Source organism: Ascidia mentula, chromosome 1 (assembly GCF_947561715.1).
Source record: "Ascidia mentula chromosome 1, kaAscMent1.1, whole genome shotgun sequence".
NCBI lineage: Eukaryota > Metazoa > Chordata > Ascidiacea > Phlebobranchia > Ascidiidae > Ascidia > Ascidia mentula.
Genome location: NC_138566.1, coordinates 26,316,816 through 26,342,285, shown reverse-complemented (window position 1 = coordinate 26,342,285; position 25,470 = coordinate 26,316,816). Strand labels below are relative to the sequence as shown.

Below are 25,470 nucleotides of genomic sequence, written 5' to 3'. Positions count from 1 at the left end.
GATGTTGATTTTCACATCTCTGAATATTTTGTGTGGTGAGTAGTTTGCCCGAACCGTCAGGTAAATTCTTACTTTGGTACTGCAACGACCATATAATAACCAAGCTATGAATCATAAGGCAAATTCTGTTTCCCATGTGAACTGTTAAGTGCTGCCACTGTTCAGCGCCATTGTTGGCTTTTACAAGTGCTGTGCCTGGCATTCTATTTCATCGGTTGCCACGTAAACTGCTCTTGACATAAATAATTTGTTACAGGAAATGGTCTGAAGTGTTACAACTGTCAATACACCAGGTTTCAAAGTGCCTTTACAGATCAAATTGACAACGAGGAATGTAAATTTGATAAATTATCCCCATCTCCCCTTTCCCCGTATGTGGCAGACTGTAATGAGACGTGTCGATTTCGACGCACCGGCTGGGAAACATGTAAGTTCGACTATCATTAAAAAATTCAGTCAAGTCTGTCTTTTAACAAAATAAATTCGTGTTTCTTTTGCTCATCAAATGAAAAAAAACGTAAAAAAATTTTTAAAAAGTTAATTTTTAGTGTACGCTACCTCCAAAACAGTGGTTCGAGACTGTGGCGATCCTAATGAATATCTTGAACTCGGAAACAAACAGCAATCGTGTTGCACCGGTAAGAACAAAACTATATCTCTTGGTACTTTCACTGGTATCTATTTTTTGAAACTTGACCAGGTTATTAAACTAATAAAATCCACACAAACACCACAAACAATATCCGTTACGAAAAACCGAAACGTATTTTTTAGTTTTTAGTTTAGTAAATTGTGATTGATGAGAAATGCTACTTGGAACAAAAATAGCATTTACGACTCCTATTTGATTTTGCAGATTATTGCAATGACAGCAACAAAGCAACCGCCATCAACAATAGTTTTCTTCATATTCTGTTTCCATTCTTGGTCGCATGCATCACAAGTGCGGTTTAAATGACGAATGTGGATGAAGCTACAGTAAATATTGTGTCCTAATATCATTGCTGTATGACTGCCGAATATATGCAGAATAAAGAATCTCTACAAGATTTATTTCGTATATGTTTATTTGATGACGTTTTTGGAAAACATGTTTCCTGGGTTAAAATCTATTGGCTTTCGTGTGAGACAAATATATTTCGCTATAAAGCATTCAGTGTCTGTAAAAACAACGTAAAAAAGAGTAAAAGCACATCTACTAAAAACTCATCTCTGTCTTAAGGACGCTCTGTGTGCAACACAACCCTTCTCACAACAAACTACCAGTTGTGTAAGGACACGTAGCAGTACTAGATAATAACACGCGTGTAAAAGATAAGATCACTTTGACATGACGGAAATCATTTTATAAATTATGCATTGGTGTCTATGACCTACGTTGTTTATGTGACAAAACATATTTCTGATCTTGATACTTGGGATCAGATGCGTACATTAAAGCGGGCTCGGCAACCACACCCGCAAAGGGGCGTATATTGCACATCGGGTTTGTAAAAAACGACTGTGTTGTGTCGTTGTTTAATAATGGAATAAACAAATTTAAGGCTTAAAATCTCATTTTGTGTTAGTTTTATTTATAATTCAAACATTAGGCGCGCACACATTCAACCAGTCTACCCTTAAAAGCTTAAATAAGGAACAGCAAATCGAATAAATTGGATCCATATCATCATGATTTGGAAACACCGACTGATTGTGGTCTGTCATTTGGGAAAATACCCTTAAACATTCACACTTCAAAATTGCATTCATTTCAAGGTCATACAGAAGTAGTTGTTTGCCACAATTGATTTGAACCTATAAAAACGTGGTAATCCAAATAAATGATGTTGTTAACGACTGCTCTTTTCCGCCATCTAAGCAAAAGTTTACGACCTGAACTGTGACCACCGGTGGCGCAGTTTAGGCGTAGTTTTGGTAAAGCAGAGGTTTGGTATCGTGAGTTTGGTAGACCAGCTAGTTAAGGTTTGTTTCTAACTATAATATAATACAATTAAAGTATATTTGCTACCATCCATTTAACTAAATACGGTTTCTGTTTCAACTTTGATTACGCTTGAATTTGTGTATGAAGTGAATCAAAGAAACATCACAAAAATTGATCCCGTTTTCGTCGAAAGTGAATTTGGTTTCACTGCTGACGACCAAGTTCCAATTGTAGTGCATTGTGATCTGTTGTTAAATATTTTAGTGATAAAATGAATATTGATCTCAATACTGATACAGATAGAACAACCATGATATGGAACGTAACCACAGATTAACAAAGTTTCAATCCTCACACATCTGCCTTATAGTAAAACATAGGGAAGCAGGGTTGTGTTGATAAAATGCGTAACAAAGAGGGGGAGTTTAAACATAGTTTGAAAATAGTAAAACAGGCGGGGAAGTAGGATTTTTGCTGAGAATAAAACTTTTTGTGCGTCGACGAACTGTTTCCCTAAAGTTGCTTTGGTTTTTAAATTTTATGGAAACTGTTTTAATGCAAAAATAACTCCCCTTTCAGGGACATATGTGGCTGCATTATTAAGAAAGATGAAAGGGAGCTACAGTAAACATTTCTGTCTCCAAAACTCTTACTGCATGACTCGTAATACGTGTAAATGTTGTAAACATATGCCTTCATTTCGCTTTGTAAAAATCAAAATTATCAATAAAAACACTTTGCTGTTAGGTTCTCCTTTTTTCGTATATGTTACATATGTAAAATATCTTCTTATGCTTAAGACTTATGAAGGCAAACCTCGGGTTTTCAATGAAGCATTTAATTGAAGTTTCCATATCTTCTTAGCATTTCAGTAAGTGTGCGTTTTAAAACCTTAACACCGAGAACAGAAGTGATGAAGATGTTTTGTTAGGCAGTATTTGACTGCTTTATTAACGAATATACAGGAGTTTTGATTTCGTGCGCGAAATCTCCGATTGTTGTTCTTTTGGCTCACGCGCGCAGCGACAATGATGGAAAAATATTCTTGAAAATTTGTTCATTGGATTTTTTACTAACTTTCATCACAAACACAAGCAATGCAAAATTTCGTTCATGCGGAATATTGTTAACTTTTTCATGAAAAAGATAAAACACATTCAGCAACCGATACTGCTCTGCTTCCATACCTTTCATGACGAAACAAACCTCGCCCATTCTACTGCGGAATAAGGGATCATAAAATAACACAAAGCATAGAAAGGCATTTATTTTTTTGAAAGTATAAAACCTAAAAGTTTCACAGTGTAGAATCACACGCATGCAAGTTCATACAGAAGTAGCTTCTTGAACATCTCTTTCGAAATCTAACTGCTCTTTACCTCCATCTACACGAGAGTTTACCACCTGAACTGTTACCACCGGAGGCGCAGTGGAAGAGTAGTTTCGATAAAGTAGAGTTTTTGTTGCGTAAATTGTGTAAACCAGAGCATGACTCACTATGGAACAGCAAGCTAGGGCGGCAACAGCAAATCCAACAGCTCTTGCCGGACTTTCCCGCCAATTCAACACCGGATACACAGTTGACGTCACGTCCGCCCAGTGTATTATAAGCGTGAAGAAGATGAAGGCCAAACCGAAGATGAGCGAGAAGTGAAAGTGGAGGATGCGGATGGGAAGATCATTAAGGAGGAGCTCGATGATAAGGAGGACGCTGTTGATGGCGTGCACGTGGATGTTGATCGCTAGTAAGGAAGGCGACGCCTCAACAAGGTTGTGTGTGACTCCGATCCAATAGAGAATGCTGACAAAAAAGGCCAAATCAGCGTTGAGATTCAGAAGTACCCACGTGACTTTGTGCCACCATCGCAGCGAGGTTGAGACTGTGGAAGAGTTCAAAGCAAATTATGGATTAAAATTTGTAACAAACCATGACGTCATTGCATGCTTAAAGAACTGTATTTTGTTACTTGCTAAAACCCGGGCAGTGCAAACAGTTTTGATCCAACAATTTACCACTGTGGGTGTTGTCGTGGTTGTTGTTCTCTTGGCTCACGCGCACACCTAGCGACGGTGAATTTCGAGGCGATCTGGCCGGTAGAGGGTTGAAGACTCCGGAGTTTGTGGGTTTTGCAACGCAGTATATGGCCATGACTTCACAAATAAGTAAGTGTTATTTAAGGAGTAAAGCACATCAAATGGTTGTTAACGTTTTTCAACTCTGAAAACCTCGAATTTGATCAAAATCATGCGACTTAATTCACAGAAACACAAAAATCCTCAGTTTGTGTAGAACGAATCTTACTGTGCAACCATAAATTTTTGGAACATGATTTTTATTTTTCCGGCAAAAACTGTTCAAGTTACATGATAAGGTTGACTCCATATCTGCACCAATCCCAAAATGAAATCTACAATCCATTTTCTTGATTTGTAATGTTCAAAAATCTCACCAAAGTACAGACACATCACAACTTCACCCCAGTGTGTGAGGAATGTAAGATACAACGGGTCTCTATTAAGCACGATGTCAGCAATGAACCACGCGAGGCAGTAGAGAGCTACCAGGATACGATAAGTCAGAACCAGAGAAAGACGACCTGTCCACTGTAAACAAATGGCGGATTTTAAACATTAGCATACCCTGAATAAATAATTTATTTAAAATCGTTGCGTGAAATTGAAAACAGTTTATATTGCGATGCAATAGTTAATAGTGTGTGAAACGCATTGAAGTCTACCTTTAGGCGAGCAAAATCCTCAGCACTACAATCGACAAATCCAAAGCGGCGCAGTTGAAATTCTTCTTGTAAAAACTCTCGAATTGTAGTTGTCATTGCGTCATCTGTGCATTCATAATAACGTATTTACATTGGTTTGTTTACATACCTGTAATAAAATAACAACTGTTTATACTTCTTGACAAATAAACCGTTTTTTTTTTTTTTTTTTTTCAATTTGCTTTGGACGTTAAGTAGGGAAAATGTTTTATTTGATCGTCTAGTTTACTTTATCATCAAATGTCAATACGGACAAGCTTTGTACTTGAAAGAGGTGGTAGACTTGGCCATTTATAAGCGTGACAAAGTTTTGTTATAACTTTTCGCCTGCAAAACATATTGGTTGGAATGCACGCAAGTATATCTGAACCGAATGTGTCTACCCTAGCAACAGCTTTAAAGCGTACTGTCTCGCGTAAACTGCTTGCAAGAACACTTCGAATGCAACAACAAACCATGCGTGACGACGTCCGCTAACTTATCCCAGCTGATCCTAGAAAAATGTGACGTCACTCAATCCACACAACAGGAAATGTGTCGTGCAAGCAGCTGGTGTTTTGTGCTTGGCATGCATAACAGCTAGCAGTTGCAACACTCAACTTCCTAATGTCTTAAGAAATGACAGAAAATGACAATTAAGAAATGACAATCTCGGTACAGACTCAAAGAAGGTTTCTTTGCAACTTCTTATTAGTTCAGAGTTTTTCAAAATCACTGCTCTAACGTCTCAAGAGTTTAACTGCCATAAGCGTTTTTCGTATTCCTTCAAACCTCAGCAATACAGGAATTGGAATAGTTTTCAATCGCTTCCAAACCTTAGATTTCAAACAACCAGAAATGTACTTTCCAGACACTACTTTTGCAAGTCAATTTCACTTAGAAATTTCCGTCGTTCGCAGAATAATGGAAACCACTGCTGTTTAAACCGTCAAGTTTGGAAATCCCGTTGAAATTATACCCTGAAGCCACCTGCCCGATACGTTACAACGCATAATCAACTCAAGAGAACCCCAAACGTAACTCGAGTAGCCTCCTATTCACCTCGGGTTATTTAAACCTTACCACCTTTGTTCATGTCACGACACACTTCTCCTACTGCCTGTTTACCAGTAACGGTCCGCCCAAAACACGATAGTTAAATAAAACTGTGGTTACAAAACAATCCACTTATCAACTGAGCGCAGCAACAACAAATTGCTTCCAATACCTTTCGAATGAAAGACTAAATAATATTTCTTGGGATTCTGTGCGCCTTCACTGCTTGTCACTGATTCCAGCTTACAAGAAAACGATTTGAGTTCGCCATGCTAATTTACCGCCATGCCATTAGGTCGAAATGACGCTATTTGTGTCTGTGTTGTTTCTCCTCGCTTCGATGCCGTCGCCCAAAGCATAACTCGAGTCATTGCGCCACCAGTGCGTAAAATCTGTTTGGGGATTCCCCGCGAACAAACCAGATTTAAGACTAAATCTCTGCCAGCACTGAAACTTTTTCTTAAAGGTCCAAAGATTTTTTAGTTTTTGCTATACATATTTCGAAATTACGTAGATTGTTCACAAAATTATTAAATTCAGAAAGGGTCGGATTCTTTTACTCGTATTTGTTCATGTAAATAACAAATCTGCCACATAACAACGCAAAATATAAGAAAGTTAACTATGTATTATAGGAATTAATTCCGGACAGTTCTTCAAAATCTATTTAGTTGCAAGTTGTAATTCACAGCATATAAATATAACTGGCGGCATAATTATTAACTGAATGTTGTCGGGTTGTGAATGCGTTCGACTGTAAACGTCGTTTCAACAAAACCTAAATGTTGCTGCACCTCATACAAGCAATTTATAACGCAAGGCAATTTCCTGTTAATAACTGTTATGACAAGCGTGGCTGTAGTTGTTGATCAATGCCACAAACAACACAAATCAACGATAGTTTGGGCTAATTGTGATAACTAGGTTTGCTAAACATGCTGTAAATTCTGAGTATAAATGTTGACAAACAAAAAAATATGCAATTTAAATCCTTAAAATGCAGTGCACGCACAGGCATACATTAAAGGAAGTGGGAAACATGCATGTTGTGCGCAGAAACTTTATTTATTGCAATTGCACACAACCATAACTACATCTCAGTTTTGCTTTTCTTGTCACAGGTTTTCTGATAATTGCTTATAGCAGAGAACAGCGCCACTGTGTGGTGGTGGAATATTCCTGAAAATGCGTTCAGCGCTCATTGGATCTTTGTAATCCTTATAGAGAACTTCTTTATGAATTTTGAAATCTCTTTTCAAGCTCGCTTCGAGCGACTCCAACACATTCGCCACCGTTGTTAGCATCGTACATCCGTCTGCAAGCGCCATTTCCTCACACCTTTAAGTTGGGGTAAAATATGTTCCATTTAATTTACTCAAATGTTTTTGCATGCACATGTTAATTTTGTACACGACAAACTTGCGACGAGTATTTGTACTCAATTGTATCTATACAAGTTTTAATCGATTAAATCGTCACTACAAGTAAACAACGGATTCAAAATATTTTGTTTAAACTTGTCTTTCTTAATGAAATTCACACGCGTATTTAAAAATACCTTTCCTCGATCTTTGTCGCCAACCCCATCCTCCGATACTTGGGATGGACAAAGAAAGTATCGAGATGTCGGTGAAGTTGATTCTTCGCTATGTTTGGAACATCTTTGATCATCTCCCAGTCAAACTACAGTAAAAAGGAAGGGCATACTGTTGAAATCGCCAATCCAAATACGATACGATCTATTTCTTCCTAATAACGATACTTATGTTTTATTTGTCTAATTACTGTTTACTTATTGAGCATGAAAACGTACAACGGTATAGCAAACATATACCGACCGCAGTCAGTTTAGCAAGGTTTGAGGTCTCTTCATTTAGATCAAAACTTTTCGGTTCCAAATGTTCGATTCCGTTTGCAATAAAACCACAAGCGCACAACTCATCGGATGTTGCTTCAAACACTCCCAGTGTTAATCCTTGCGGAAGAATTTCCTGGACTCAAAACAGTTTAATAATTTAGCCTTATTGTCAATGTTTTATCTGACAATCATTAGCTAATCAATATTTCTCGCTTTCAGAAATTTATGTACTTGTCACATAAAGAGTTTCAAAATACATTTGAGGTTTCCATACATTGCAAAGAGTACATGATCACTTTTCTATTTCTTACCTCTATGTACCACTTGAACAAAACTTCTTTTTCCTGTGGTGTAAGTTTCAGACATTTTGCAGTCGCTTCTTCTTCGCAGTAAAGAAGCAACAACTTCTTTAAACCCTCTTCATCATCTGCTGTTAATACCCGTATGTACCAGTTCATTTTCTACTTGTGTGTTCTGTCTTTCAATATAAGTATTTAGTTGAAATTTACGCGGACATAACCTTCCGAATTGTGCGTACAGGGGTTGAATGAGTGTTTAGAATAAATAAGAAATATATAAATAAGAAAATAAGAATAAGCTGTTTGAGACGAATCTCAAGAAACCTTTATGGGCCGCTAGCAAATACTCAAGCTTGTTGAAACATTGTACAAGAGGACTAAGTTACAATCTGGATCTCGTGTAAGCAACATACAACATTTGGCACTTAAATGTCTTCTCTTGTCCCTCTTTCAATCTGACGTAACGTAATTGCTTTGTGTGATGTACTCTTTACACATATACTGATGAACGTGAAGCACCAAGACCTGCACTTGTTGGCGAAACACCCTTACAACAAGTTGTAATTGACACCATTTACAACTGGCGTTTTAATTAATAACTGCATGTTTTCGAGTTGTGTTTTTGTTCGTCTTAGCAGTTTCAAAAAAACTTAAATGTTGCTGCATTTCATGCAAGCAATTTATAACGCAAGGCAGTTTCCTGTTATGAACTGTTATGACAACAGTGGCTGTAGTTGTTGATCAATGCCACAGACAAAGACAAATTTTCAGGATAAAAATCTCCTCGCCAATTTTTAGCCAGTTTATTTCGTCAATGGAGAAATATGGAAACAACAGCTGGAATATAATGTAAAGTGAGCCTGGTTAGATGAAGAAATTGTTGAGATTCGAGGCCAACTTTCAACTGTTTGAAAAAATCCTTCTGCACTCCATTATCTAAAAAGCACCTGCGGTATTTTGCTTCTTGTGCTATATATAGGTATTTGCCTCATATATTTCACATAAACACAGAGCAGTTTCCAACTGTTGATATCCTGGCCTTGAATGCCGATCTGGTCTTTGTTTAGATATGGGTCGGGCGTTTGCGGACCGATGTTACCAGTATTGAGTATTATCCCCCCAACAACGGTTTAAAACTTTCAAAATTCGGCATCGCTATTCTTGGGGAAACAGGATTCCAAACCAAAGGCAAGTCAAGTTTTTATACAGACGTTCAGTTAAGCGAGTTACTTCTGTTCAGCACAATATTACTAAACGGAAACGACCCAGAATGGTGAGCGTATACTTTTTCAAGAAGTATATGCGCCGTGTTTTCTAGTCTTTGGTTTAGTCGACAAGGACTATGCAAAATGAGATAACAATTAGGTAAAAAGGCGTCAAAATGTCTGGGGCGAAAAAATTAGTAGAAAGTAATTCTGAAAGAACCAATTTAAACATAAAATAAAAGGAATGGAATTGTTGCAGGCAGCAATAACACCTGAAGGACAAGATATTACCATTTTTGAATAATTTGTAAACCGACTGCTGACCCTTTCCCTACCTAAGAAGTTGCCGAAGCTGTCATTCAGTTTGTTCTGCCATCATGGAAGCAAATGTTTGCGAAAGGCAACAGACGGCGTTGTGCAGAGGTACCGGCACCGAAGTGTACACGCATGACGCAATAGCCTGCGTATGGCTGAAATGCATGACTGTGTTATGCAATCGGTCCTCGTAGTAAGGCGACGTTATAGCTTGGTAAGTTGTTGTGCTGCAAGATACAACGCCGTGTTTTCAGCAAAGCTACCATTAACTTACTGAGTTGTCGGCTATACCAAGTTACACATAGGAACAAGTAGTTCCAGGAGACATCAATCACAGTTACCAGTTGTAGTTGCACAACTTTTGTGTGTGGGAAGGCTTGGAGCTAACAACATTAAATAAAAAAGCCAAAACTAATTTGAAGAAAATTTTCTGGCTGTCGTTTGAAAAAGTGTGTCTTGTATTGTCTACATGCTGTTTGATAAAGGGTATTTATTTCATGTTGTCTTGGTAGCCGTATGAAAAACTGCAACCAACATACAGTGACATAGGGCAGCATTGCCGCAGTGTTTCCTCCTCTTTACAGTTGTTACGGTTCAGTGGGTTACGAAAAAGGCAAACAGATCATCCGTGACCACTAATAGCGCAGTATTGGAGCAATTGTGCCCCGAGCACAGAGGTAACAGCATTTGAATAAATAGAGGTATTGCAAAGTTTTTTTTATTAAGAGTTGTTAGAGCGAACAGTGGTAACGAAGTGTATGCGCTGTGTAACAAGAACGTCAGCCAATTGGAAGCACTGATAGCACATGTCGTCATACAGGCGTGGATTTTCCTGAATAACTTTGGCTGTAACAGGACTTTCAGGACTAGCAAAGTACCATAGAACAAGGCTCCCTAACCATGATTTGAGGGTGTCACACGTTTCACAAGCTCGAAGCTACAGGGTTGCACACTTAACCAGTCACCAATGACTGTCGCATGGTAATGTCTTTGTCAAAGCGTTCACTAACACCACAATGTTGTATTTGTCCGCTTCACCTTGAAACCCAGTCTGTGCAAATATTACCTGCCTTAAATTGGGTTCACAGGCTTCGTAGCCAAGCTGGACCAGCCACTTATCCCGACAAGTCGGAGCGAGATCTGAAAAATCAAGCCCAGGGCTGCAATGCCTTGGCTGCGAAGCCTGTGAACCTAATGATGAGAATACGAAAGCTGAGATTGCCAAGTACAAAGGGCCTGCACAGTGGGGCGATCCTGCTAGGTTATGCGAAAACATGGATTACTTCTGCGCTGCGTTAAATGGGTTCAAAGTGCACAAAAGGTTTGATAGCGAAGAAGAATACAGTCATGAACATCTGTCGTTATGGTTGGATAAACTTTGTCAAGTTGTCTGCTTGTGTGACGTTGTGTACCACAGTCTGTTGTAATTGTTGTAATGGTGCAATTTCTGTCAGCCTTTCTATTTTGTCATTGACTGGTTTGTGTTCCGTGGTCTTAGGCTGGTTTTTAGTTACCTGAAAGGCGTGGTGAGCCTTTTTATTACAATCCATTTTGTATTGTTTTTTTACAGACACTGACAATGCTTTTCAAATCGAAATATATTTGTCTTAAATACGACTGATTTTAACCACAAAGTGATAGTTTTTTGGTGATCGTGTGAACTTACATATAATGGCAGGCAAATTAGACTGACATTAATTGATAACTGTGGTTCATAAATATCATATTCTCACCCAGCGCGTTTAGCAAGTTGCAACTAACGTTAACAGTGGATGAGAATCTATCAAAGCAAAACGTTTTCAGCACAAGTTATTAAGCTGATGGAGGCAGAAGTATCTGACGAAACATACAACATACATGTAACCGATATATTGATTGTGTGGAGCTTGTTTATACCTTAAACTTTCAACTTTAATTGGAGTAAATCATCGTAAATCCATTTTCAGTTATTCGGGTAGCTGCATCATTGTAGTTTAAAACGAATGCTTAAAATTACAGTTCAACCTTCTCGCTTGTAGATTACCATGGGTGTGATCTTATGTAAAATTTAATGAAATAGAAAAAAGTCAAGATCGTCCAAAGGCAGTGAATGAGAAGAAAGCACTTTGTGGTATTGACTCTGCATCAACAAAATGGAGGAAATTCCTGCGAACATTGACGTTGTTCTCACAGAAAGCAACAAGACAATTGAAATATCGAAGGAAACTGAAAAAAATGATAATGAGAGAGAGGGTAAATTGAAGCCTCCGTTTGTGGGCTTCGGAATCATGCTTGGAATTGTTTCCGGTTTTTTATTTTCCTTTCAATCGCTCGCCGTGAAACTGATAACGTCGATAGAAGCAATTCAAATCACTGCGTCGCGCTGTGGTCTTCAACTCCTCCTCATCCTGCCGTACAATACCTACAGCTGTTGGAAAAACAAGACAAGCATCACTGGGCCCCCTGGATCATTCTGGCTGCTGGTACTTAGGGGAGTAGGGGGCTCAACCGCCGCGATATTCTTCCACCAAGCTCTCGTTCGTCTGTCCGCCGGCGACGCGGTCACAATATCATTTACAAACACAATATTTACGATGATATTCGGCTGCATGTGCCTCGGAGAGGCGCTGACCCTTGTCGACGGTGCGTTGTGTGTTTTGACGCTAGTGGGCGTTGTACTCCTTGCAAAACCACCGTTTCTCGTTGGAAAAACGGTCATTGACACAGAGGCGCTCATCGGGATTGCATTTTCCATCGCAACAGCTATCTTAATTTCGGTAACTTACATCGTTCTTCGTAAACTGAGCGACACACCAGCGGTTTTGAACGTCGTGTATTACTCATTCTTCGGGTCTCTGATAACAATATCGTTCACTTTTGCCCTCGATGCGTTCCGTGTTCCGTGTGCCATGGATCTTCTGTGGATTTTCGTGATGGCTTCCAACGGGATCTTGGCTCAACTTGCAATGGCCGTCGGTCTCAGATACGAACGCGCGGCGACCTTTGCTGTTGTCCGGGCTTTTGAAATAGTCATCATTTTTTTCCTGCAGGTTAGTTTGTCTCTAGCTCACCTTGTATTATATTTTAGTTGATGGTTTAGAGCGCACTAAAACACTGAATATCATCCTTAGGAACGCAGTGGGGCGGTCCTGCCTTGCTATACGAAAGCATGTTATCACTTCTGCGACCTTATAACTGTTTTTCAATACATTTGCAAACGTTTCGATCGTAATCATTGTCAATGCAAAATGTCAATGATTGCATTGATAATAATTGCAGCTACAATTAACATGTTTGCAATTAAATCTTAAAGCATTTACAAGGATAATATTGTTTGTCCTTAACAATATCCGATATTTCGATGTGTCCAAAATTCCAATTACAAAGTTATTGAAGAGAAAACCTAAGTCATTTTCAAACAACAGAAAGGCTTGTTAAAAAAATTAAATACAAAGTCTTTATTGTCCATTAGACTGTAGGGAGATTATCATACATAGTTTAAGAGCTCTATCTGTTCAGTTACAAGTTTTAAAAACGGTTGTGGTCACAAGATTTTTGTTCTTTAATTATGACGTCGTGAATTGTTTAATTATTACGTCGTCAATTGTTGTTGTTGAAGGTGATTGTTCTTCGCGACATTCCTGACACTCTGAGTATCGTCGGGTCGAGTTCGGTATTTGCAGCTGTCCTGGTGATCGGCATCCGCAAAGTATTTAACCAAAGAAAATCGAGAGACAAAAAGGAATAAAGGAATAACCGACCGAGGGCGCTATGGAGACGTTACAATTGCAATGCGACGTAGGATTTTTCTTGGCCATTATAGGCTCAAGTGCCAATTGAATGGAAAAGCATTATGTTGCTGCCAGGCATATTGTATTCAATTAATCTGTCCTTCTGACACAAACGTATACATTTGATTCACCGTTGTTTCGCCTACTATTAAACTAGGCACCACCCGGGAGTGGAACAGACATATTGAAATGATAAAAAACTTCGTACGCTCAGTCAATCCCAGGTTAAAAGTTTTATTTTGCGGAGTATTGTACTTTTGTTGTGTTGTGTAGATATATCTGATGCAAAATTGTTTCATTGTTTTGTTTTTACAAGTCGAAAAAATGCTGTTCCTTATTTTGCAGAGTGTTGAATCAGGTCGTTGTAGTTATATTGCGTTACTCGCATTTACAAATGCATGTGTGTTTTTTGTTCCGTCTTTGTGGCAAAAAAACATTGCTTCAACGTCACAGACACAACGATTGATGTCGCCCCCGCCACGACAGTTGATGATAAACACTTTTCTGGCCACACAGAAATTTCCACATGTTCGATGACCGAGCAATCGTTACATCACAAACAACTATGACTCGTTACTGTGTTCAATATTTATATTTTCTTCGCAAAATCATTTTTTTTCCGACGCCACTTGTTGTGCGTGACACAGGTCACAATTTCACATTTAAATTTACAATGTAAAAATAATTTCGTTAGCTAAGGTCATATTATGTCACAATTTTAACCGTTTTTATGTTCGTTACTTACTTTGCTGCGTTCACTTCCGAAAGAGTTGAACCACGTACATGCATTCTTCCATTTTTTTAAGTGTACTCCAACATAATCGTGCAATCTGTCCGACGTCGATTTACTTTCACTTCAAAATAATACGAAGATATGAGTTTTTGTGTTTGATTTTTAGAAAAAAAACACGTGTTTTCGGTCGGATACGTCAACGTCGATGTTTCGAGTGGATGGGGGATACCCCGCATAAAAACAACCGTTGAAACGCCTTTTATTTTAGGCGAAATTCCGTTATGAAAAATTTGCTATCTTGTGTCCTGGTGATTACTAGAAACACTCTTAGTAAACAAATCAGGGGCACTCCACACACTTAATTAGATAACAGGTTTTTCATGTCAGGTGCGCTTGAAGAAGGGGTTATATCTGTGTCACTCGGAATATAACACGATATAGATGTACCTATTTCAGCTGGATACTGGAAAACAGCAAAGCACACAAGCATCTTTCTGATGTGGGATTGCAATCGCCAGAGAGAGGCAGAGGGCAACTTTTAAAATCGTGAATTTTTAGTAGATCTCTTATTTCGGGGCGATTGGCAACAATGGTCAAGCGCCCGACCAAAATACGTAAAAGAAAACCTGATCGGAATTCGTGACCAGCATATCCTTGGTTTAAATCCCGGTGTGTTAAGAAAGTAGATCTCTTCTTTGTTCGCAAAGTTACATCAACCGAAAACATTAAATAACATTGGCACCGATAAAACCATAAGGGTTATTGAGTCAGGTGCCTATGTAAAGTTGATTTCCTCACGGAGAATCACAATCTGCCGCAGGATCGCAGCCAGTCGCACTGATGGGAGGTGATGGGTTGACACAATGACATTAGGAGGCGGGTGATTTGCAGCATTGGTCAAGCGCCCGACCAAAATACGTAAAAGAAAACCTGATCGGAATTCGTGATGAGGATATCCGTGTAAATGTTATAAACACATTTCTTTGATGTTATTGTCTGGAATTGACGTGTTTTGTTTTGTTGCATGTTTTGTTACCACAACTAAATAGTTTAGGGCCGTTTCGTATTAAAACATACGCGTTTAGAGCTGTATAAGTTGCGGAAACGGTTCTATCTCTTTCATCAAAATTCATCCGAAAAAGCGAAAGCTTCTCGTCAGCAGTAAAATGTTGCATGTTTTGTTACCACAACTAAACTTTTTTTATTGGCTGCGGTGCCAGTGACATTGGACATTTTGAACTAACGTATAAAACCCGAAGGACCAACTTCGTTGTATGTAACTCTCCCAATCTTTCCAACCAAGGTTCACGATTCGTCAAACCGTGAACAAGTTCGTTGTTACACAAACCATGTACGACTTGATGTCTCGTTGAGTGTTTACTGAGTGGGTAGAAACTCTTGGTTGTGTGGACACCAAAAATATCTTAGATCAGAGACTTAAGCAGATTAACAGACGAACAAGCCTATTGTATTTCTATGTTGATTCTTCTTTCACACACCCCATGTTTTCAGATGTGCCCAAATATCTGGGCCAGAGCAGCGACGCTGGGATAGAATTGAGACCTTGTGATGGAAACGCCTTTGAAGGATATGAGTAATTGTTTTGAGTGAGGGAAGCATTGCCCGGCATCTCCATAACCCAGCTGCATTTGGAACTACGCCGCAGCTACTTTGATACAATTGGTTTTGACTTTACAAGAAGGTTGTGCATGGATTATCAAGATCCAATGAGCGGTGGACGACATTTGTCGAAATATTTTGTCACCACACATTGGCGCTGTTCTCTGTTATAAACAGTTATCTGAAAAGCACAAACTATGATTTCCACATCTACTGACACAAACTTTCTCAATTCCTCGTTTTTTCTCTCTTATTCGGGCTTGTAAACACATAAACATTGAGTCAAAATATAATATTGTTTATCAAAGTATGTCTTGAGAACATTTTAACTAAATTTACGCAATGAAAAGACACCGGCAATTTCGTACATGGCAACATTCAAAAACAAAACAAAATCATTGAAGACATGCAACCAGAATCATGTCGTACAAGGAGATGGTGGTGTTTTGTGCTTGGCGTAGGTAATAGTTGGCAGTTGCAACGTTCAACTTTCAGCAGTTCTATGCAAAGAGCGAAGGAAAACATACAGGTTTCGAGCAGTGGAAAGCGCGGAAAACGGTTTATCTCATTTCCGTTGAAAATCAAGGAGAACAAAGAAAAAGCTGCACGTTAACAAAAGCGTATCCGCCGGCGACAGAATTCCAATTTAAATGCTTGTGTGCGGGTTCACTGTGAGTTGTTTTGCTTCGGTGTAGCCTATGTAGACATTTCCATTTTTGAATTGTCGATATTTTAATTTTAGTACTTTGAAGAACTTGCATTTGGCAACATATACGGTTCTATGTTTAATACAGGGTTTATTCTACAATTAATCGTGAAATTCCATCGAGTAAAAATGAACAAGTTTATGTTGATGTTGATTTTCACTTCTCTAAATAATTTTTCTGGTGAGTAGTTTGCAAGAACCGTAAGGTAAATTCTTACTTTGGTACTGCAACGACCATATAATTACCAAGCTAAATTTTGAACCAAATGCTGTTTCCCATGTTAGCTTTTGCAAGTGCTGTGCCTGGCATTCTAGTTCATCGGTTGCCACGTAAACTGCTTATGTGAAAAGGATTGCAGTTGAATAAAATTCTTGACATAAATTATTTGTTACAGGAAATGGTCTGAAGTGTTACAACTGCCAATACACCAGGTTTCGAAGTTCCTTTACAGATCAAATTGACAACGAGAAATGTAAATTTGATAAATTATCCCCATCTCCCCTTTCCCCGTATGTGGTGGACTGTAATGAGACGTGTCGATTTCGACTCACCGACTGGGTATCACGTAAGTTCGATTATTATTAAAAAGTTTCAGTCAAACCTGTTTTTTGATACAATAAATTCAGGTTTCTTTTGCTTATCAACTGAAAAAAACTTTTTTTTAAAGAGTTAATTTTTAGTGTACGCTATCTCCAAAAAGGTGGTTCGAGACTGTGGCGATCCTAAAGAATATCTTGAACTCGGAAACAAACAGCAATCGTGTTCCACCGGTAGGAATAAAAACTATATCTCTTGGTACTTTCACTGGTATCTATTTTTTAACACTTGACCAGGTTTATTAAACCAATAAAATCCACACAAACACCACAAACAGTATCCGTTACGAAATACCGAAACGTATTTTTTAGTTTTCAGTTTAGTAAATTGTGATTGATGAGAAATGCTACTTGGAACAAAAATAGCATTTACGACTCCTATTTGATTTTGCAGATTATTGCAATGACAACAACAAAGCAACCGCCATCAACAATAGTTTTCTTCATATTCTGTTTCCATTGCTGGTCGCATGCATCACAAGTGCGGTTTAAAAGACGAAAGTGGATGCAGCTGCAGCAAATATTGTGTCCTAATATCATTGCTGTATGACTGCCGAATATATACAGAATAAAGAATCTCTACACGATTTATTTCGTATGCGTTTATTTGATGACGTTTTTGGAAAACATGTTTCCTGGGTTTCGTGTGAGACAAATATATTTCGCTATAAAGCATTTAGTGTCTGTAAAAACAACGTAAAAAAGCACATCTACTAAAATCTCATCTCTGTCTTAAGGACGCTCTGTGTGCAACACAACCCTTCTCACAACAAACTACCAGTTGTGTAAGGACACGTAGCAGTACTAGATAATAACACGCGTGTAAAAGATAAGATCACTTTGACAAAACGGAAATCCTTTTATGATCATGCATTGTTGCCTATGACCTGCGTTGTTTATGTGACAAAACAGATTTATGATCTTGATGCTTGGGATCCGGTGCGTACATTAAATGGACTCGGCAACCACACCCGCAAAGGGGCGTAGCATTCGTCGGGTTTGTAAAAACGACTGTGTTGTGTCGTTGTTTAATAATAGAAAAAAAAAATTTAAGACTTAAAATCTTATATTGTGTTAGTTTTATTTATTTTAAATAAGGAACAGCAAATCGAATAAATTGAATCTAAACCATCATGATTTGGAAACACCGACAGATTGTGTCCTGTATTTTGGTAAAATACCCTAAAACATTCACACTTCAAAATTGCATTCATTTCAAGGTCATATAGAAGTAGTTGTTTGGCCACAATTGATTTGAACCTATATAATTGTGGTTATCCAAATAAATGATGTTCTTAACGACTGCTCTTTTCCGCCATCTAAGCAAAAGTTTACGACCTGAACTGTGACCACCGGTGGCGCAGTTTAGGCGTAGTTTTGGTAAAGCAGAGGTTTGGTATCGTGAGTTTGGTAGACCAGCTAGTTAAGGTTTGTTTCTAACTATAATATAATACAATTAAAGTATATTTGCTACCATCCATTTAACTAAATACGGTTTCTGTTTCAACTTTGATTACGCTTGAATTTGTGTATGAAGTGAATCAAAGAAACATCACAAAAATTCATCCCGTTTTCGTCGAAAGTGAATTTTGTTTCACTGGTGACGACCAAGCATTGTGATCTGTTGTTAAATATTTTAGTGATAAAATGAATATTGATCTCAATACTTATACAGATAGAACAACCATGATATGGAACGTAACCACAGATTAACAAAGTTTCAATCCTCACACATCTGCCTTATAGTAAAACATAGGGAAGCAGGGTCGTGTTGCTAAAATGCGTAACAAAGAGAGGGAGTTTCCACAAAGTTTGAAAATAGTAAAACAGGCGGGGAAGTAGGATTTTTGCTGAGAATAAAACTTTTTGTGCGTCAACGAACCTAAAGTTGCTTTGTTTTTTAAATTTTATGGAAACTGTTTTAATGCAAAAATAACTCCCCTTTCAGGGACATATGTGGCTGCATTATTAAGAAAGATGAAAGGGAGATACAGTGAACATTTCTGTCTCCAAAACTCTTACTGCATGACTCGTAATACGTGTAAATGTTGTAAACATATGCCTTCATTTCGCTTTGTAAAATCAAAATTATCAATAAAAACACTTTGCTGTTAGGTTCTCCTTTTTTCATTTATGTAACATATGTAAAATATCTTCTTATGCTTAAGACTCATGAAGGCAAACCTCGGGTTTTCAATGAAGCATTTAATTGAAGTTTCCATATCTTCTTAGCGTTTCAGTAAGTGTGCGTTTTAAAACCTTAACACCGAGAACAGAAGTGATGAAGATGTTTTGTTAGGGAGTATTTGACTGCTTTATTAACGAATATACAGGAGTTTTGATTTCGTGCGCGAAATCTCCGATTGTTGTTCTTTTGGCTCACGCGCGCACCTAGCGACAATGATGGAAAAATATCCTTGAAAATTTGTCCACCGTTCATTGGATTTTTTACTAACTTTCATCACAAACACAAGCAATGGAAAATTTCGTTCATGCAGAATATTGTTAACTTTTTCATGAAAAAGATAAAACACATTCAGCAACCGATACTGCTCTGCTTCCATACCTTTCATGACGAAACAAACCTCGCCCATTCTACTGCGGAATAAGGGATCATAAAATAACACAAAGCATAGAAAGGCATTTATTTTTTTGAAAGTATAAAACCTAAAAGTTTCACAGTGTAGAATCACACGCATGCAAGTTCATACAGAAGTAGCTTCTTGAACATCTCTTTCGAAATCTAACTGCTCTTTACCGCCATTTACGCGAGAATTTACCACCTGAACTGTTACCACCGGAGGCGCAGTGGAAGCGTAGTTTCGATAAAGCAGAGTTTTTGTTGCGAAAATTGTGTAAACCAGAGCATGACTCACTAGGGAACAGCAAGCTAGGGCGGCAACAGCAAATCCAACAGCTCTTGCCGGACTTTCCCGCCAATCCAACACCGGATACACAGTTGACGTCACGTCCGCCCAGTGTATTATGAGCGTGAAGAAGATGAAGGCCAAACCGAAGATGAGCGAGAAGTGGAAGTGGAGGATGCGGATGGGAAGATCATTGAGGAGGAGCTCGATGAGGAGGAGGACGCTGTTGATGGCGTGCACGTGGATGTTGATCGCTAGTAAGGAAGGCGACGCCTCAACAAGGTTGTGTGTGACTCCGATCCAATAAAGAATGCTGACAAAAAAGGCCAGATCAGCGTTGAGATTCAGAAGTACCCACGTGACTTTGTGCCACCATCGTAGCGAGGTTGAGACTGTGGAACAGTTCAAAGCAAAGTATGGATTAAAATTTGTAAAAAACCTTGACGCCATTGCATGCTTAAAGAACTACATTTGATTACTTGCTAAAACCCGGGCAATGCAAACATTTGTAATCCAACAATTTACCGCTGTTGGTGTTGTCTTGGTTGTTGTTCTCTTGGCTCACGCGCACACCTAGCGACGGTGAATTGCGAGGCGATCTGGCCGGTAGAGGGTTAAAGACTCCGGAGTTTGTGGGTTTTGCAACGCAGTATATGGCCATGACTTAACAAATAAGTAAGTGTTATTTAGGAGTAAGGAGTAAAGCACATCAAATGGTCATTAACGTTTTTCAACTCTGAAAACCTCGAATTCGATCAAAATCATGCGACTTAATTCACAGAAACACATAAATCCTCAGTTTGCGTAGAACGAATCATACTCAGCAATCATAAATTTTTAGAACATGATTTTTATTTTTCAGATAAAAACTGTTCAAGTTACGTAATAAGGTTGACTCCATATCTGCACCAATCCCAAAATTGCATCTACAATCCATTTTCTTGATTTGTAATGTTCAAACATCTCACCGAAGTACAGACACATCACAACTTCACCCCAATGCGTGAGGAATGTAAGATACAACGGGTCTCTATTAAGCACGATGTCAGCAATGAACCACGCGAGGCAGTAGAGAGCTACCAGGATACGATAAGTCAGAACCAGAGAAAGACGACCTGTCCACTGTAAACAAATGGCGGATTTTAAACATTAGCATACCCTGAATAAATAATTTATTTAAAATCGTTGCGTGAAATTTAAAACAGTTTATATTGCGATGCAATAGTTAATAGTGTGTGAAACGCATTGAAGTCTACCTTTAGGCGAGCAAAATCCTCAGCACTACAATCGACAAATCCAAAGCGGCGCAGTTGAAATTCTTCTTGTAAAAACTCTCGAATTTTAGTTGTCATTGCGTCATCTGTGCATTCATAATAACGTATTTACATTGGTTTGTTTACATACCTGTAATAAAATAACAACTGTTTACACTTCTTGACAAATAAACCTTTTTTTTTGTTTTTTTTTTTCAATTTGCTTTGGACGTTAAGTAGGGAAAATGTTTTATTTGATCGTCTAGTTTACTTTCTCATCAAATGTCAATACGGACAAGCTTTGTACTTGAAAGAGGTGGTAGCCTTGGCCATTTATAAGCGTGACAAAGTTTTGTCATAACTTTTCGCCTGCAAAACATATTGGTTGGAATGCACGCAAGTATATCTGAACCGAATGTGTCTACCCTAGCAACAGCTTTAAAGCGTACTGTCTCGCGTAAACTGCTTGTAAGAGCACCTCGAATGCAACAACAAACCATGCGTGACGACGTCCGCTAACTTATCCCAGCTGATCCTAGAAAAATGACGTCACCCAATCCACACAACAGGAAATGTGTCGTGCAAGCAGCTGGTGTTTTGTGATTGGCATGCATAACAGCTAGCAGTTGCAACACTCAACTTCGCATCGTCCCAAGAAATGCACGCAATCTCGGTACAAACTCAGAGAAGTTTTCCTTGCAACTTCTAATTAGTTTTAAAGTTTTTCAAAATTACTGTTCTAAAGTCTCAAGAGTTTAACCGCCATAAGCGTTTTTCGTATTCCTTCAAACCTCAGCAAGATAGGAATTGGAATAGTTTTCAATCGCTTCCAAACCTTAGATTTCAAACAACCAGAAATGCACTTTCCAGACACTACTTTTGCAAGTTAATTTCACTTAGAAATTTCCGTCCTTCGCAGAATAATGTAAACCACTACTGTTTAAACCGTCAAGCTTGGAAATCCCGTTGAAATTATACCCTGAAGCCACCTGCCCGATACGTTACAACGCATAATCAACTCAATTTAGCGAAGAACCCCAAACGTAACTCGAGTAGCCTCCTATTCACCTCGGGTTATTTAAACCTTACCACCTTTGTTCATGCCACGACACACTTCTCCTACTGCCTGTTTACCGCTAATGGTCCGCCCAAAACACGATAGTTAAATAAAACTGTGGTTACAAAACAATCCACTTATTAACTAAGCGCAGCAACAACAAATTGCTTCCAATACCTTTCGAATGAAGGACTAAATAATATTTCTTGGGGTTCTGTGCGCCTTCACTGCTTGTCACTGATTCCAGCTTACAAGATAACGATTTGAGTTCGCCATGCTAATTTACCGCCATATGCCATTAAGTCGAAATGACGCTATTTGTGTCTGTTTTGCTTCTCCTCGCTTCGATGTCGTCGCCCAAAGCGTAACTCGATTCATTGCGCCACCACTGCGTAAAATCTATTTGGGGATTCCCCGCGAACAAACCAGACTTGAGACTAAATCTCTGCCAGCAGTGAAACTTTTTATGAAGGTCCAAAGATTTTTTAGTTTTTGCCATGCATAGTTCAAAATTACGTAGATTGTTCACAAAATTATTAAATTCAGACAGGGGCGGACTGTTTACCCGTATTTTCTCATGTAGATAACAAATCTGCCACATAACAACGCACAATTTAAGAAAAGTTAACTATGTATATCTGAATTAATTCAAAACAGTTCTTCAAAATATATTTAGTTGCAAGTTGTAATTCACAGCATTTACAACTGGCGGCATAATTATTAACTGCATGTTTTCGAGTTGTGTTTCCTGTTATGAACTTTTGTGACAAGCGTGGCTGTAGTTGTTAACCAATGCCATAAACAACACAAATCAACGATATTTTGGGCTGAATGTGATAACTAGGTTCGCAAAACATGTTGTAAATGTTGACAAATTTATTTACGCAGACCGACAAACAAAAAATTATAGAACTTGAATCGTTAAAATGCAGTGCACGCACAGGCATACATTTAAGGAAGTGGGAAATATGCATGTTTTGCGCAGAAACTTTATTTATTACAATTGCACACAACCATAACTACATCTCAGTTTTGCTTTTCTTGTCACAGGTTCTGCTTTTCTGACAACTGCTTATAGCAGAGAACAGCGCCACTATGTGGTGGTGGCATATTCTTGAAAATCCGTTCACCGCTCGTTGGATCTTTATAATCTTTGTAGAAAACTTCTTTGTGAATTTTGAAATCTCTTTTCAAACTCGCTTCGCGCGACGCCACCACATTCGCCACAGTTGTTAGCATCGTACATCCGTCTGCAAGCGCCATTTCCTCACACCTTTAAGTTGGGGTAAAATATGTTCCAGATTTAATTTACTCAAATGTTTTTGCATGCACACGGACGATGTTAATTTTGTTCACGACAAACTTGTGACGAGTATTTGTACTCAATTGTATCTATAAGAGTTTTAATAGATTAAGTCGTCACTACAAGTAAATATCGGATTCAAAATATTTTGTTTAAACTTGTCTTTCTTAATGAAAAATTCACACGAGTATTTAAAAATACCTTTCCTCGATCTTTGTCGCCAACCCCATCCTCCGATACTTGGGATGGACAAAGAAAATATGGAGATGTCGGTGAAGTTGATTCTTCGCGATGTTTGGAACATCTTTGATCATCTCCCAGTCAAACTACAGTAAAAAGGAAGGGCATACTGTTGAAATCGCCAATCCAAATACGATACGATCTATTTCTTCCTAATAACGATACTTATCTTTGATTTGTCTAATTACTGTTTACTTATTGAGCATGAAAACGTACAACGGTATATCAAACATATACCGACCGCAGTCAGTTTAGCAAGGTTTGAGGTCTCTTCATTTGGATCAAAACTTTCCGGTTTCAAATGTTCGATTCCGTCTGTGATAAAACCGCAAGCGCACAACTCATCGGATGTTGCTTCAAACACTCCCAGTGTTAATCCTTGTGGAAGAATCTCCTGGACTCAAAACATAGTTTAATAATTTAGCCTTATTGTCAATGTTTTATCTGACCAATGTGATTAGTAAATCAAAACTGGATCAAAAAACCAAAGGCCCCTGGCAGGCTGTCGATCGCACACCGTATCAATAATAATGTATTAAAATCCCAAAACAGCGATCTGTAGACAGCTCAGATCGATTTATTGAGAGAAAAATATATTTCGCCTAAAACGGCATCATCAGTTTCTCCATTTACCAAAACTGCCAAAAAGGAAAAACAGAAAGGAAAAAGTCAAGAATCTAACGCAAAAAGGTTGTTTTATCTGACAATCATTAGCTAATCAATATTTCTCGCTTTCAGAAATTTATGTACTTGTCACATAAAGAGTTTCAAAATACATTTGAGGTTTCCATACATGCAAAGAGTGCATGATCATTTTTCTATTTCTTACCTCTATGTACCACTTGAACAAAACTTCTTTTTCCTGTGGTGTAAGTTTCAGACATTTTGCAGTCGCTTCTTCTTCGCAGTAAAGAAGCAACAACTCCTTTAAACCCTCTTTATCATCTGCTGTTAATACCCGTATGTACCAGTTCATTTTCTACTTGTGTGTTCTGTTTGTCAATATAAGTATTTAGTTGAAATTTACGTGGACATAACCTTCCGAATTGTGCGTATAGGGGTTGAATAGGTGTTTAGAATAAATAAGAAATATTTAAATAGGAAAATAAGAATAAGCTGTTTGAGACGAATCGCAGAAACCTGTATTGACCGTTAGCAAACTGTTGATACTCAAGCATGTTGAAACATACTGTAAGAGGACTAAGTTACAATCTGGATCGCAAAACATGTTGTAAATGTTGACAAAAAATATTTACACATACTGACAAACAAAAATTTAAGGATTGATTTTTTTTTTAACTTTTTGTATGGCAGCAAAACTTTGAGGCAATATGTGCGCACAAAAGTGCATGAATTATAACTTGTGCTTCATCGGTAATTGCTTATAGCAGAGAACAGCGCCACTGTGTGGTGGTGGAATATTCTTGAATATTCTTTCACCGCTCATTGGATCTTTGTAATCCTTGTATAAAACCTCCTTGTATTCTTTAAATCCGCTTTTCAAGATCAATGCACCTCGTCCAGCCACTGAGTTACCAACAGATGTCAACATCGTACAGCCAGCCGCAATTGCCATTTCCTCACTTCTGTATAGTTCAAGGGGCAAAATATTAATTACTTTAAAAAAGCAAGGTGTTGATAATGTATTCGAGTATTTTTTTCTTCTGGGGAGGTTTATAACGAAAAATGACGAAAAACGCGGTTGCGACAGAAATTGTTGTACTTTAACCTACAACGTGAACGCACTGAAAACGTGTTCTGTTAAACTTCTCTGCATCAACTCTACATAGAATCACAATAAAAAATACTCGAGTTCCAGCACTGGATCATAGAAAAACTTTGGTAATATTCATAAGAGTATAGTTAGCTGCTACAATACTAGATGAATATTCAGGTTTTCTCTGTTCA

General features: G+C 38.2%; 4 protein-coding genes across 7 annotated transcripts; 1 reads left to right on the top strand and 3 right to left on the bottom strand.

The window, feature by feature from the left end:
* Nucleotides 1–3,186: 3,186 nt before the first annotated feature.
* Nucleotides 3,187–5,311, bottom strand: LOC145910315 (protein rolling stone-like). Of its 3 annotated transcripts, XM_082997397.1 has the most exons (5): nucleotides 5,160–5,311; nucleotides 4,666–4,769; nucleotides 4,378–4,531; nucleotides 3,941–4,078; nucleotides 3,187–3,807 (listed from the first exon to the last, which is right to left on the bottom strand). In XM_082997397.1, the coding sequence occupies exons 2-5, from the start codon at nucleotides 4,759–4,761 to the stop codon at nucleotides 3,254–3,256; spliced, it is 942 nt and encodes a 313-aa protein (XP_082853523.1). In that variant the 5' UTR covers nucleotides 4,762–4,769; nucleotides 5,160–5,311; the 3' UTR covers nucleotides 3,187–3,253. The 3 variants fall into 3 exon arrangements, with proteins under 3 accessions (XP_082853523.1, XP_082853515.1, XP_082853532.1); XM_082997389.1 differs by lacking the exon at nucleotides 5,160–5,311 and having other exon boundaries at nucleotides 4,666–5,138; XM_082997406.1 differs by lacking the exon at nucleotides 5,160–5,311 and having other exon boundaries at nucleotides 3,944–4,078; nucleotides 4,666–5,138.
* A 6,152-nt stretch (nucleotides 5,312–11,463) lies between these two features.
* LOC145910295 (solute carrier family 35 member G1-like) lies at nucleotides 11,464–13,875 on the top strand. Its single transcript, XM_082997370.1, has 2 exons — nucleotides 11,464–12,445; nucleotides 13,015–13,875. The coding sequence occupies exons 1-2, from the start codon at nucleotides 11,549–11,551 to the stop codon at nucleotides 13,141–13,143; spliced, it is 1,026 nt and encodes a 341-aa protein (XP_082853496.1). The 5' UTR covers nucleotides 11,464–11,548; the 3' UTR covers nucleotides 13,144–13,875.
* Nucleotides 13,876–19,473: 5,598 nt separating this feature from the next.
* On the bottom strand, nucleotides 19,474–21,109 carry LOC145908806 (protein rolling stone-like). Of its 2 annotated transcripts, none has more exons than XM_082996135.1 (4): nucleotides 20,966–21,109; nucleotides 20,678–20,831; nucleotides 20,214–20,372; nucleotides 19,474–20,101 (listed from the first exon to the last, which is right to left on the bottom strand). In XM_082996135.1, exons 1-4 carry the CDS (start codon nucleotides 21,059–21,061, stop codon nucleotides 19,548–19,550), a joined length of 963 nt encoding a protein of 320 aa, XP_082852261.1. In that variant the 5' UTR covers nucleotides 21,062–21,109; the 3' UTR covers nucleotides 19,474–19,547. The 2 variants fall into 2 exon arrangements, with proteins under 2 accessions (XP_082852261.1, XP_082852265.1); XM_082996139.1 differs by having other exon boundaries at nucleotides 20,235–20,372.
* A 1,954-nt stretch (nucleotides 21,110–23,063) lies between these two features.
* On the bottom strand, nucleotides 23,064–24,538 carry LOC145890762 (uncharacterized). The gene is made up of 4 exons (XM_082981885.1): nucleotides 24,392–24,538; nucleotides 23,804–23,956; nucleotides 23,524–23,648; nucleotides 23,064–23,292 (listed from the first exon to the last, which is right to left on the bottom strand). The coding sequence occupies exons 1-4, from the start codon at nucleotides 24,536–24,538 to the stop codon at nucleotides 23,064–23,066; spliced, it is 654 nt and encodes a 217-aa protein (XP_082838011.1).
* Between the last annotated feature and the right edge of the window lie 932 nt (nucleotides 24,539–25,470).